This window comes from Ranitomeya variabilis, chromosome 3 (genome assembly GCF_051348905.1).
Source record: "Ranitomeya variabilis isolate aRanVar5 chromosome 3, aRanVar5.hap1, whole genome shotgun sequence".
NCBI classification, from domain to species: domain Eukaryota; kingdom Metazoa; phylum Chordata; class Amphibia; order Anura; family Dendrobatidae; genus Ranitomeya; species Ranitomeya variabilis.
The window spans coordinates 76,272,299-76,287,586 of NC_135234.1; the positions used below are offsets into that span (position 1 = coordinate 76,272,299).

At 41.3% G+C, this 15,288-nt stretch overlaps 1 protein-coding gene across 4 annotated transcripts in view; it reads right to left on the minus strand.

Annotated features, from left to right (window-relative positions):
* The window catches only part of CTPS2 (CTP synthase 2), a 187,962-nt gene that overhangs the window by 121,994 nt on the left and 50,680 nt on the right, over window positions 1-15,288 (minus strand). For all 4 annotated transcript variants that reach the window (XM_077294206.1, XM_077294205.1, XM_077294203.1 and 1 more), the window contains 2 exons: window positions 13,223-13,355; window positions 10,861-10,949 (listed from right to left, as the gene is read on the minus strand). In XM_077294206.1, the coding sequence (XP_077150321.1) occupies window positions 10,861-10,949; window positions 13,223-13,355 (222 nt within the window). The remainder of the gene's footprint in view (window positions 1-10,860; window positions 10,950-13,222; window positions 13,356-15,288) is intronic.

The following is a 15,288-nucleotide window of genomic DNA, read 5'->3' on the forward strand; positions in this document are numbered from 1 at the left end:
GACCCTGGAGGTCCCTTCCAACTCTAACATTCTATGATTCTTTATATATGGACAATTTTTTTTTTTCAGAAATCCACTTGAAGAATGCATTTTATATTTTGCTTTATTCTATTTTTTCACCCTTTAAAGGAGGACCTATTGTTTGCCAATACTGAAATCTGACTGTTTCCTCAATCCATAGTACTATAATTCACCCTTATAGTAGTATAATGTACCTCCATGGCATAATGCAGCCCCATAGCATTATAATGCACACTTATAGTAGGATAATGCACCCCCACAGTATAATCAGTATAATGCAGCCCCTTACAGTAATAATATCCTACATTCTGGACCCCACGTGTCCTCCCATTCTGCCTCATGTCTCTCCATATTGCCCCCATAGTCTAATGCTGCCCCACTGCAGTATAATGCACCCCCATAGTATAATGCACCCTCATAGTATAATGAAGCCTCATAGTATTACAATGCACCCTTATAGTAGTATAATGCACACCCATAGTACCCCCATAGTACTATAATGCACCTTATAGCAGTATAATGCGCCCCATAATATAATGCAGCCCCATAGCAGTATAATGCACACCCATAGTAGTATAATGCACCACACAGTATAATGCACCCCCATAGTAGTATCATGCAGCCCCATAGTATAATACAGCCCTATAGTATAATGCAACTCCATAGTATAATGCACCCTTTTAGTAGTATAATGCACCACATAGTATAATGCAGCCCCATAGTATAATGCAGCCCTTTCCCTCCCTCCCCACCTCCATAGTAGTATAATGCACCCCCAGAGTATAATGCAGCCCCATAGTACTACAATGCACCCTTATAGTAGTATAATGCACCCCCATAATACTATAATGCACCCTTATAGTAGTAAAATACAGCCCCATAGTACTATAATGCACCCTTATAGTAGTATAAGAAACCCCCATGGTATAATGCAGCCCCATAGTAGTATAACAATTCTGCACACCTTTTATAAAGGGTGTTGACAACCTTAGGCCAGAGCTAGCATGAGAAGTTTATCAGACGATAAGCATCAGATCCTCATTTACATAGTGAATGCACAATGCGCTCTCAGCGGGATTCCACGTAAGAGTAGAAAAGATAAGCTTTAAAAATACTTTTGAAGAAAAAAAGAGCTTTTATTGTCTGGCTTTTTCTCTTTGGAAGATGCACTTTGTAAGAATAATTAATGTTCCTTAATCCTCATTAATCAGATGAATCCGATGTTGACCCGAGTACTTCTGATGAATTGTAATAGCTGTCTGATGAAACTTGTGCATCCTAGCTTGATCACTTTAGAATATGCGACGCTGTGCAGAAAGTTTCAGATCTTACTGAACCTTTCATGTACTGAGAATTAAACATATACCGACCACTGTGACTGCATCCGAGAACAGGTGATAATAAATGGAGGTCCTCAAGCATCAAAGAAAATCGGATGCAATAATTAAGAAAGATCTGCCACCCACTGTGGGAGAGATTAGTCTGCAGGTTGTCACCATTCACTGTTTGGTGGTAGCGTGCCAGCATGGTGCCGATAGAAGTCTGCAGACCGTCTGTATCACAAATGTATTAAATGTAAAATACAAATTGAGAGAACTGTCTCTATATAAAGATCCATGTATATAACATTTTTACATGTATTTATTTATTTCTCCCGACCATCACGTTACCGCCCGGTCAGGAAGACGTTAATGTTGATATATTCATCTTCTAATCAGTATTCATATCATCTTATACTTATTTGCAACCACTTTTAATATCTAATATCATGGGGGAGGTGAATGAAGGAAAATGTGAGGACCTATATTTGAATATGCAAAATAGTTCTCTTCCGAGAGGAGAGAAAACGGTCCCTCTACTATGACCCATTGGGGAAGGAAAAAGGATTGGGTCCGACACAGTCATCCAGGTAAAATCACAACAAAATTTTGTGATTTTTACCTGAATGATTTTTTTTTAATTCCAAATCATTTTTTATTTTTTTAAACTGTTCTAATAAAATTTTGCAACAGTTTAAAAGAATTAAAAATTAGGCTGACGCGTTTGTGGCACAGTAGTAGGGCCCATAGTCATAGAATGTTAAAAGGGAAATGAAAGCTGGTATATAAAGGAAAATAATCCAATCAGCAGTGAATGTGGTTACCGTATATACTCGAGTATAAGCCGACCCGAGTATAAGCCGACCCCCCCCCCTAATTTTGCAACAAAAAACTGGGAAAACTTAATGACTCGAGTATAAGCCTAGGGTGGAAAATGCAGCAGCTACCGGTAAATGTCAAAAATAAAAATAGGTACCAATAAAAGTAAAATTAATTGAGACATCAGTAGGTTAAGTGTTTTTGAATATCCATATTGAATCAGGAGCCCCATATAATGCTCCATACAGTTCATGATGGGCCCCATATAATGCTCCATATACAAATATGCCCCATATAATGCTCCATTCAGTTCTTTAGCAGCGGGCACAGGCTTTAGCCGCAGTCACCGGCTCCTGCTTCCTGTGACCCGCTGCTGTGCCGCTCCCCCTCCCCCCCCCCGCAGTCTTCCGGGACAATGACTTGTGTATAAGCTGAGGGGGGGGGGGGTCGTTTTCAGCACCAAATGTGTGCTGAAAAATTCGGCTTATACACAAGTATATAGGGTACAAAAAGGAAAATGGGATGATGCAAAAGTTTGGGCATTCTGCATAGTTAGCACCTAGTAGTACCCCCTTTAGACAGTGTCACAGCTTTTTGTAGTCAGATAAGAGTTTCCCGTGCCACCGGCTGCAACATTGATTCACCCCCATCTTTAATAGTTGGCGAGATGTTCTTTTCCTGAAATTATCTGCCTTTTTTTCTCCATACATACCTTTGATCATTGTGGCCAATGAGTGCTATTTTAATATCATCGGTCCACAGGACTTGTTTCCAAAATGCATCAGGCTTGTTTAGATGTTATTTTCCATAATTCTGACACTGAATTTTATGGTGAGGACGCATGAGAGGTTTTTTTTTTATGACTCTTACATGAAGGCCATATTTGTGCAGGTGTTTCTTAACAGTAGAACAATGTACCACAAATCCAGTGTCTGTAAAATCTCTCTGAAGGTCTTTTGCAGTCAAATGGGGGTTCTGATTTTCCTTTCTAGTAATCCCATTAACAGATCTCACTGAACTTTTGCTTGGTCTTCCAAACCTTATCTTGACCTCTACTGTTCCTGTTAACTGCCATTTCTTAAAGGGAACCTGTCACCCCCCTACCCCCCCCAGTCGTTTCAAACTAAAAGAGCCACCTTGTGCAGCAGTAATGCTGCATTCTGACAAAGTGGCTCTTTTAGTTCTGGGTGCTGTAACTTGAGAAATAATCAGTTTTATAATTTGTCTGAAGTACCTGGTCCTCAGTCAAGTGGTCCGGCGTTTCCCCCTGCTTCAGAGAGCACACTGCTGTCACTCACATCTTCTTGGCGCCGGGCACCGCCTCCTCCTCCGCGCTGTTTTCAAAAGTAGCCGGCGCCTGCGCTCTTTTCCCCTGCCTGGTGCAGGCGCAGTGAGCGCTGCCCGTCTTTCCTCATATGCAGCCCAGCTGACTGCGCCTGCCCTGCCTGTGATTCCCAGCCCCGCAATGTGAATAAATCATAAGTCACTGCGGGGCGGGGAATCACAGGCAGGGCGGCCGCGTAGGCGCAGTCAGCTGGGCTGCATATGAGGAAAGACGGCCATATACAGAGCTCCTGTGTATGTAACTGTGATCACTGTATTATCTGTACCCTTCCACTATATACAGAGCTCTTGTGTATAATGTCACTGATGATCACTTTATTACCTGTACACTGACACTATATACAGAGCTCCTGTGTATAGTGGCACTGGTGATCACTGTATTATTACCTGTACAGTAATACACTATATATAGAGCTCCTGTGTTTAATGGCAATTATGGTACTATTAGTATTGTGGGTTTTTTTTTTATTAATGATCAGTATTGTAGTATTCGGTCACTATGTGGTGGTAATATGTGATCTGGTCATGATGTGGTGGTATTTGTTCCTTGTATGCGATATTATTTGGCTACTACTCTTTGGTGGTAATATGTGGTCTGGTCATGGTGTGACCGTACTTCTCCCTTGTACATGGTATTATTTGGTCACTATGTGTTGGTAATATGAGGTCTGGCCATGGTGTTACGGTATTTGTCACTTGTATGTGGTATTATTGATTATTTTTTAAATGTATGAGACACATTCACCTAAAAAAATAAATAAATAAAAAAATACTTGAAAAGAGTATTGGATATTTTAAGAAATGTTGAATAGGTTAGAGTAGAGTAGGGCCCTGCCAGAAGAGTCTACCTAGTTGCTGACTATGTATATGATATAATGTTCGATGGGAACTGTTAATGTGTGATTGGTGAGAACGAGGTGCAGAAGTGCAGTTTTTCCAAGAGTGGGTGGTGGGACTGTGGAAAGATTGAGGGGTGTAGGTGGAGCTGGGGTGGAGCCTGGGCAGAGTCTCAATGTGGCCCGAAAATTTTGCCACTATGGGGCATTGAAATTCCTGGTGCCAGCCCTGGCACTGACACTCGTCTCACACTTGCAACAGAGCTAGAGCCGAGTATCATTAGCATATTACATCTGATGCTCTCGCGTCGGATGCTATACACTCGTGTGACTCCAGCCTAAGTGTTATTATTTTACTGGGTGGAAACAAAGGGAATCAGAGGGGTTGTCTGAGTAGTGAACAACCCCATTAAGGGTGTACCATTTATAAAAGGGGGATGAATCGTTTGTTCTCTTTAACCCCTTAGTGACAGAGCCAATTTGGTACTTAATGACCGAGCCAATTTTTACAATTCTGACCACTGTCACTTTATGAGGTTATAACTCTGGAACGCTTTAATGGATCCCGCTGATTCTGAGATTGTTTTTTCGTGACATATATTATGCCCTTAAATCAGAGAGATATGTCACACAAAATAGTTAATAAATAACATTTCCCACATGTCTACTTTACATCAGCACAATTTTGGAACCAAAATTTTTATTTTTTTTTAGGAAGTTATAAGGGTTAAAAGTTGACCACGATTTCTCATTTTTCAAACAAAATTTACAAAACCATTTTTTTTTTTAGGGACCATCTCACATTTGATGTCACTTTGAGGGGTGTACATGACAGAATACACCCAAACTTGACACCATTCTAAAAACTACACCCCTCAAGGTGCTCAAAACCACATTCAAGAAGTTTATTAACCCTTTACGTGCTTCACAGGAACTGAAACAATGTGGAAGGAAAAAATGAACATTTAACTATTTTGTGCAAACATTTTACTTCAGAACCAATTTTATTTTCACAAGTGGAAAAAGAGAAAATGAACCACAAATTTTGTTGTGCAATTTCTCCTGAGTACGTCGATACCCCATATGTGGGGGTAAACCACTGTTTAGGCGCACAGCAGAGCTTGGAAGAGAAGGAGTTCCATTTTACTTTTTCAATGCAGAATTGGCTGGAATTGAGATAGGACGCCATGTCGCGTTTGGAGAGCCCCTGATGTGCCTAAACAGTAGAAACCCCCACAAGTGACATCATTTTGGAAACTATACCCCTTAAGGAACTTATCTAGATGTGTGGTGAGCACTTTAAATCCCCAGGTGCTTCACAGAAGTTTATAACGTAGAGCCGTGAAAATAAAAAAATTGCATTTTTTCTACAAAAATGATCTTTTTGCCCCCCAATTTTTAATTTCACAAGGGTAACAGGAGAAATTAGACCACGAAAGATGTTGTGAAATTTGTCCTGAGTACGCCGATACCCCATATGTGGGGGTAAACCACAGTTTGGGCGCATGGCAGAGCTTGGAAGAGAAGGAGTTCCATTTTACTTTTTCAATGCAGAATTGGATGGAATTGAGATCGGACGCCATGTCGCGTTTGGAGAGCCCCTGATGTGCCTAAACAGTGGAAACCCCCACAAGTGACAACATTTTGGAAACTAGACCCACTATGGAACTTATCTAGATGTGTGGTGAGAACTTTGAATGCCCAAGTGCTTCACAGAAGTTTATAATGCAGAGTCGGGAAAATGAAAAATATATTTTTTTTTCCACAAAAAGGATTTTTTAGCCCCCAAGTTTTTATTTTCACAAGGGTAACAGGAGAAATTGCACCCCAAAAGTTGTTGTCCAATTTGTCCTGCGTATACATGTGTGGGGGGGGACCACTGTTTGGGCGCTCGGCAGAGCTCGGAAGGGAAGGAGCGCAGTTTTGGAATGCAGACTTTGATAGAATGGGCTGCGGGCATTATGTTGCGTTTGCAGAGCTCCTGATGTACCTAAACAGTTGAAACCTCCCACAAGTGACCCCATTTTGGAAACTAGACCCCCATAGGAACTTATCTAGATGTGTGGTGAGAACTTTGAATGCCCAAGTGCTTCACAGAAGTTTATAATATAGAGTCGTGAAAATAAAAAACTTTTTTTTTTTTTTCCACAAAAAAGATTTTTTAGCCCCCAAGTTTTTATTTTCGCAAGGGTAACAGGAGAAATTGGACCCCAAAAGTTGTTGTCCAATTTGTCCTGAGTACGCAGATGCCCCATATGTGGGGGTAAACCACTGTTTGGGCGCACGGCAGAGCTCAGAAAGGAGGGAGCACCATTTGACTTTTTGAGCACAAAATTGGCTGTCGCGTTTGGAGACCCCCTGATGTACCTAAACAGTGGAAACCCCCCAATTCTAACTCCAACCCTAACGCCAACACACCCCTAACCCTAATCCCAACACACCCCTAACCCTAATCCCAACCCGATCCATAATCCTAATCACAACCCTAACCATAACCCTAATCACAACCCTAACCCTAATCCCAACCCTAACCATAACTCTAATCAAAACCCTAAGCCCAACACACCCCTAATCCTAATCTCAACCCTAACCTCAAACCTAACCCTAATCCCAATACACCCCTAACCCCAACCCTAACCTTAACCCTAATCCCAAACGTAACCCTAATGCCAGCCCTAACCCTAATACCAACCCTAATCCAAACCATAATCCCAACCCTAACCCTAATCCCAACTCTAATCCTAACTTTGGCCCCAACCCTAGCCCTAACTTTAGCCTCAACCCTAACTTTAGCCCCAACCCTAGCCCAAACTTTAGCCTCAACACTAACTTTAGCCCCAACCCTAACCCTAACTTTAGCCCCAACCCTAACCCTAACTTGAGCCCTAACCCTAACTTTAGCCCCAAACCTAGCCCTAACCCCAACCCTAACCCTAGCCCTAACCTTAGCCCCAACCCTAACCCTAACTTTAGCCCAACTCCTCTAGTTGCCGGCCGGCAGATCCTGGCGGGTGCACTGCGCATGCGCCCGCCATTTTCTTACCGGAAGAAGCCGGCGGCCAGGAGGGGACGCAGGAGGACCCAGGGACACCAGAAAGTATAACAGGGTCCCCGATCCCCCTATTTCTCTGCCCTCTGATGTGCGATCACATCACAGGACAGAGAATGACACATCGCTTTTTTTGGGGGGGCCGCCGGTAAACAGTTAATTACTGGCGATCGCAAAACAGGGGCCGGCAGCCGAGACCCCAAAGATCTTCCGGGTGTCGGCTGGCGGGCGCACTGCGCCCGCCATTTTTTTGCCGGAACAAGATGGCGGCGCCCATGGGGAGTGACAAGGAGCACCGGGGGAGACGGGTGAGTATCGGGGGGCGATCGGGGACCCCATTTCTCTGTCCTCTGATGTGCGATCACATCGGAGGACAGAGAAATTAAATGACAAATCGTGTTTTTTTGGGGGGGGGTTTTGCGACCGCCGGTAAACGGTTAATTACCGGCGATCGCAACCAGGGGGTCGGTAAAAACCCCCCGAATCATGTTCTCTGGGGTCTCGGCTACCCTCGGCAACCGAGACACCAGAGAAAATCCGACTCTGGGGGGCGCTATTCACTTTTTCCACAGCGCCGTTAAAAGGCGCACCCTTAACTGCCGCCGTTAAAAGGCGTATCTGTGGTCGTTAAAGGGTTAAAACTCCTTGTCTCTGGCAGAAAACTCTGTCGCTGACTTCCAGGACCTCTACGCACATTCAGTCAATATAGAAGAGCCATCAGTGAGACTCATAATAATTTGAACTGACGTCTAATAAAAGTCTATTATCAGAAAAAAAAGACTTAAATTTACATTACTTAATATATGGCATTGTTGTAGAAGAATCAGTCTTAACGAACCGCTCAAAACACTTGAGACTTTTTCTTATATTATTATGTAGGACAGTTATGCAACATCTTCATCATTCCACTATAAGTTGTGTTTTGTCATCTCAGCCTTCAGTCAAGGACAAGGAAATATTTTCAGAGAAATCATCTATTTATGATAATTGGTCGTGTTTCTCACATCACATTCTAGTGGAAATGTATCAGTGAAAAGAAAAGTGTTCAAGAGCAGCAGGTAAAGCTTTACAACACAAGGAATTATGTCCTCCAGAAAGGAAAAAAACAACAACATTTTATTCCCTGCATAGTTATGTGTATTATAAAAGCAATGACCAGGAGGAACAGTATATTTGCAATTTCAACTAAAGTATTTATTAACTGTTGCTACGTCTAATGTTTTCTACATTTAAGGACGAACGTTCACTATATTTTTTTATATTATAGTGCATACAGTGTATCAGTAAAAAGAGGTAGAGGGGCTGATTATAGCATTTTTTAAAAAACATTTCTCCACAGTATTGTGGAGATATGTGCTTTTGATATGGGCAAATTTCCCTTTCAATCAAGGGAGGTTAAAGAAATTATTGTCTGGGGTGTTTACTTTTTTTCCTGTATGACGTGGCCCGCCCATAAGAAGCAGTACATAGAAAAAAAGACTCCAACAGAAAAAGTCAGAAACAACTTTTTTATCATGATCTGGTGAGATTTGATGGGCCCAATTCATCAATACTGGCATTTTGCACAACATTCTTATTTAACAGGACCACTGGAGTAAGATGCACTTAATTAATTAACCTCTTCATCTTCACCCCCCCGGTGATTTTCAGTTTGTTTTTTTTTTACCTCCCGTTCTTTCAAGAGCGATAACTTTTCTATTTTTGCATCAACATAGCTGTGTGAGTGCTTGTTTTTTGAGGGACCTGAGTTGTAAAAGGAGTCCACCTGTGTGTAATGTATTCTCATAACAACACCGCTGTTCTGTGAAGGCCTCAGAGGTTTGTTTGAGAACATTAAGGCTCCAACAGCATCATGAAAACCAAGGAACACACCAGACGGGTCAGGGATAAAGTTGTGGAGAAGAGCAAAGCAGGGTTAGGTTATAAAAAAAAAAATGCTAAAGATCTGAACATCCCACGGAGAACTGTCCAATCCATTATCCAAAAATGGAAGGAGTATGGCACAACAATTTCGTATGAATAATTCATGGAGGATAAAGTTCGAGTTCACAGTCCCAGTCGCTATTACTAAAATGAACTGCAAAGGGCTGGAAAAAGGTTAAAAAAACCCCCGCTGCATACTATCCGGATCACAGGGCCTCTTCTTTCAGCCATCGCTCATCTCATCTGCCTGTTCTTCACTATAGGCTAGGACTTCTAACCACAACTAAGCCTCGGGGGTCACTGTGTGTCGAAAGATTATAACATTGTGATGGCATTATATTCGGGGCAACCTTACAATGCAAATATCTGGTCGCCTCCAGATGTTTACAATCTGTAATGAAGAAAAGGCAGATTAGGCGTCCAATGGTTGAAAGAAAGAAGCCCTGAGGACCGGGCAGTGACTGAGGGGGTGAGCAGTGAAGGAAGTATTTGAATTTTTTTGCTTGTTTTCTTCTATCCCTCATTTATTATGCATTGGGTTTTCTCAGAATAAGGAACATTCGATTTACGGTGAATAACTTCCCTGCAAAGTGAATTTACCAGGAAAATCCGTGCGAACTGGCAAACTCAAAGTTCAATCAATCCACTCATTAATAAGAACATATTGTGGCCAATCAAAAATCAGGCAGCACACTGACCACTAATATTCAATGGGGCTGTTCAGATGACAAGTTGTTCACACGGACTGAGTGTTCTAGTGAAAAAAAAATCTCAGCATGCACTATTATTTTCCGTATATATATTAGACCACACTTGCCTATTCAAGTCTATGGGTGATCAAAAAAATCGGATCCTATTTAGATCAAGAGTGTTGGATCCGATTTTTACAAATACTTAAATTTTTAACCTAGGACAATGTTTGTGATCATGCACACTTTAAACTGATGAACTTGTTTGCATTGTATAATTGTATTACATATCAACAACTAGGCAGTAGGACTCCACGATATACTACAATAGATGACGCACACAAGTATGCCATTCATACAGCAGTTTCTTTTTTACATTTTGCATTTGTTTCTATTAGCTTTTATGTGTTTTGCGCCTCCTTTTCTGCTATGTTGCAGACTCACTGCAAATATCTTGATCTATTTTGTTCTTTTATAAAATCGCATTTTATTGCATGTTATGACTGAAATCTCTTTTTTTTTGTTTGCAGTGTTATTTTTATCGAGGGTCATGTTCACTCCTCAGTCCAGTACATATACGTACATACACGCGCCATAGATATTGAGAAATACATATCCATCATTACTAAGTTGATAGCTATTAGCATTGTGTATTCATATATTTGTAGACTGTTTTTGTGTTTAATCTCCCAATTACTTAGACCTTTAATGTAAATGCAGGTTCTTGAAATTATTACAAAAAATAATAAATCCCATTCACAATGTAACCTGGCCCCATCTCCGACGTATAGATAAATCACAAGTAAAATGATTATCCCTATTACAGCACCATATACGATCAGTGTACACGTGGGACTTACTGAGCTTTGCACATCTTTTCCCAGGCCTTGTGGTATTTTACAGGGTCTTCTGTTTTGGTTGAAGGTTCTAGCTCGGCGGAGTCTATATACTGAGATGAAAAGAAATGGAATAATAGTATGAGATAGTTTCTGAATAATCTGTCATCATCGTTAGTACTTCTCAACTTAGTATCATTTTCGGCCACCCTGATCCTCCACGTGAAGAGTGGGGGTGGGAGGCCATTCATTTTAAAAACCTGGACAACCCCCTTAACGGCATTGATGGTGGTACTTGTCTCAATGTCCAAGTACAGTAGGGTGGGACTCTCAAAACAGCCGAGAGAGATGTGAAATATTGTTTTAAGTCCCACAGAAGGAATTGTTGTTAAGAGTACAGCGAGCTATGCTGTTTTCTTAACTCCCATTCACTTATATGAGAGTTACAAAAACAGCAAAGCACAGCTCAGCAGAGCTATGAACACCTGGATGTAGCACATATGCATGTCTAGGAAGCAGAGGCTGCTGCTCCCATGAGAAGCGCCTCCTTTGGGTTATGTGCATCTTTTTCAGGTGAATTCCAACACATTGTGCCCGATTCATCAAAAATTTCTCACCAGAAAAGCTTTGAAAAGTTGAAAAATTCAGTCGTTTCAGTGTCATCAAAAGGCGTGCACCTCTTCATGAATCCAGAGCATCTGACTCCAGAACGACCCCTCCAGAACAATGCCGGTCTTGATCAATCGAGTCCATTGTGCTGATTTTAACTTTATCAGATAATGGAGAATCACATTATTCTTTTGTGTTTCTCATTTGTTCCAGAAGACCAACTTCACCGAGCCCCTCTAAAATACTACTACAAGTATATAAGAATGCATTTATATGAAATCAAAATCGGTGCATGTAGATGGACATTTTGATCTGATCGAAATCTGTCTCATGTGCTTAAAAATCTGTCTGCTAAACACAATCATGTAACGACCAGGGGCCCAAATTATTATTGAATTTACGGGGTTTTTTTGTCTAGTTTTCTGTGTTTTTTGCCCAGTTTTCTTTTGACTATAAGACTCTTAATTTGTGCCTTTTGTCTTTTTTTATGGTCACCTTTATGGGCAGGATTTAGGATTTACAGATGTTTTAGCTGGTTCATCATTTGCAACATCTGGAAATGTCACAAAATTTATCTCAAATGTCCTCCAGTCCCACTCTGGAGTAACTTTATGCGCACCATAACATTTTTTTTGCCCATTTTTTGTGACATTTTGCAAAACATGAGACTTTTTAATGTAAAAAGTCTAAAAAAAAAAAAGATTAAAGACAAGAATAAAGGTGACTTTTTTTACTTTGAGCAAAATTCGTCATTCGTCAACCACTTGTGTCGCTTTAAAAAAAAATTGGAGCAAAAACTGCATCGAATAACACAAGAAAAAAAGAAAAGTGGCTTATAAAATGTAGCTTATAAAAACGCAAATTTAGAATTGGGGCCAGGAAGACAACGCCGTTACAAGGAATAGGAAGATTTCATTTTCAGGACGATTACAACAGAAGGGGAAGAAGAGAACATCTGTTACAGTAGAGTAAATGGCAAACTCAGACCAGTTTTATCATCTGTAAGATTGGATTGATTGGACAGACACTTGTGTGTGTAAACCCAGCTTAAAGGGAATCTGTCAGCAGTTTTTTTGGCTAATCTGTGAGCAGCATAATGTAGGGGCAGAGAGCCTGATTACAGGGATGTGTCATTTTCTCAGCAGCTTGCTATAGTTTCAATATAATAAGTGTTTTATCAGCAGTAGATTATCACTGCAGGACTAGGTGTTGCGTGCTAGACAGTCCAGCTAATCTGTGTAACCCCGCCCCCACCACTGATTGGCAGCTAGCTGACAATGTATAGTGTACACGGTTAGCTGTCACTCAGTGGTGTGGGCGGGGTTATACAAAGCTCAGCATTCTGAGCACTGCTACATGTGTAGATTAGTGGAAGCGATCATAGATGCAATCAGGATAACCAATCTACACAATGGCAGACAAGTATTTAGATTTGACAAGAATCTTGTAATAAATCATTAATGATTTACATCTATTGAATAACGCAGAAGAAATACCGTTGATCGTGGACAATTTGCATTTACACGACACAATCAATGAGTGAGCAATAATAATTTTTCGATTGTATAAATTATTTAATGAACGAGCGTCTTGGACACATCGTTCAGTTGTTCACCCCATTTACATAACACAATTATGGTGTCCTATGAGGCAGAAACGCTGGAATCTTGACAACTGTTTACACCTGTAAATGGGTCAGAAGGCTTGGAGACGATATTACACAGGCCGTGATGGTTTCTGAACTGTTGGCCACCATGATGAAACAACAATGACTTACCATTAAATTCAGCTTATGATTGATGGCCAGTGCAGAATGCTCAAGGGCTTTGAAGACAGATGTGTAACAATCACTTAGTTTAGTATATTTTCCGACCAGAGCTATGGAGCAGGTCTGTAGGAGTCGTTCGTACCTGGTAGAAAGGGTCACAATTAATGGAACTTGTCAGAAAATTACTAATTGTTTAAATCAAGTGTTTATGTTAAATATTTTAAGATTTTTAAAATTTATTTTAATTTATTTTTAGGTCACTTTAAAAAAAAATCTTAAAAACATACTGTTATTATTCTGACCGAACAGCCACATAATAGACTAATTATCCTGCTCTGCAAATATTTTCAGTAGTTACCTTATTATCAACACAGACGGAATTACAATGAAAGGTAACACAGATAACACAGGATCCACCATTCACACTAGGTCACAATTCACCTCCCCAGGATCCTACTGATCTATTTTTGCATTTATGCCTTATTCTCATTCTTTGTTGATGTGACTTTGTATTTTTGATACAACATATGGATGTGCAATAATGTTTATAGAATCATTACGCTTATTATCTATAGTGTCTGAAGACCTTGTCCCTCCGGTACTGCCGTATGCCACTAGTCTTGTATGGGGTATTCGCCGATCGTTGTCACATATCTATACATTTTTATTTATCACTGCTACTATACTCTGCATACTGGCTTACTATGCCCATTATAGTTACCTATACGATCAGACCCCTGCCAATCATCATGACAGAGCGCCATGTCCATCACCATGACCTTAAAGGGATTATCCACTATATCTTCATTTTAACTAATGTGTTGGAACGTGATATTGTGACACTTACTAATATATCAGTATTACAGGTTCTGTTTCAGTCTGTACAGCTCTCCTGTACTAATAACAGCTGCTGATGGTGAGCGAGTGACCAGACTTGTTCATCAGTCTCCTCCAACTCCTTAAAGGGCACCTATCACCCCGTTTTTTTCGGTATGAGATAAAAATACTGTTAAATAGGACCTGAGCTGTGCATTACAATAGTGTAGTTTGTGGACCCCGATTCCCCACCTATGCTGCCGAAATACGTTACCAAAGTAGTCGTTTTCGCCTGTCAATCAGGCTGGTCAGGTCGGATGGGCGTGGTTTCTTCCCCCAGATATTGCGTAGTTTTCCGTTGGTGGCGTAGTGGTGTGCGCATGTCCAAGGTCCTGAATCCTGCACAGGGGTGTGAAAATAGCAGCGATGTCCGTTATTCCATTGGTGATCGGTGGGCGCGGCCATCTTGCTTTGGCCGCGCGTGCGCAGAAGCGGCACTCTGCTGGCCGCGGCTTCAGGAAAATGGCCGCCGCGATATCCATCTGCGCACGCGCGGCATCCCGCGGCCATTTTCCTGAAGCCGCGGCCAGCAGAGCGCCGCTTCTGCGCACGCGCGGCCAAAGCAAGATGGCCGCGCCCACCGATCACCAATGGAATAACGGACATCGCTGCTATTTTCACACCCCTGTGCAGGATTCGGGACCTTGGACATGCGCACACCACTACGCCACCAACGGAAAACTACGCAATATCTGGGGGAAGAAACCACGCCCATCCGACCTGACCAGCCTGATTGACAGGCGAAAACGACTACTTTGGTAACGTATTTCGGCAGCATAGGTGGGGAATCGGGGTCCACAAACTACACTATTGTAATGCACAGCTCAGGCCCTATTTAACAGTATTTTTATCTCATACCGAAAAAAACGGGGTGATAGGTTTAAAACAGCTTTTTCATAAGAAGTGTTTTCAATTGGAGAAAGCTGATTGGACAGGTCTGGTCACATGCTCCTCGATCAGCAGCCATTTTGTGATCAAGAAGTCTACAGTGATAAGTGAAGGAGGAGAACCTGTAATAGTTATATATTAGTAAGTGCTACAAAAACGTGGTACCAACACATTTGTTAAAAAAGATAAAGTGGACAACCCCTCTAAGGCATGTTAACCATTCATATGGAATTCCTCTAAAAGATATAGCCCTTGTAAGAAATGACCCAATCTGCTACTGTAAAATGCCAAATTCTGTAATAAAATCAAAA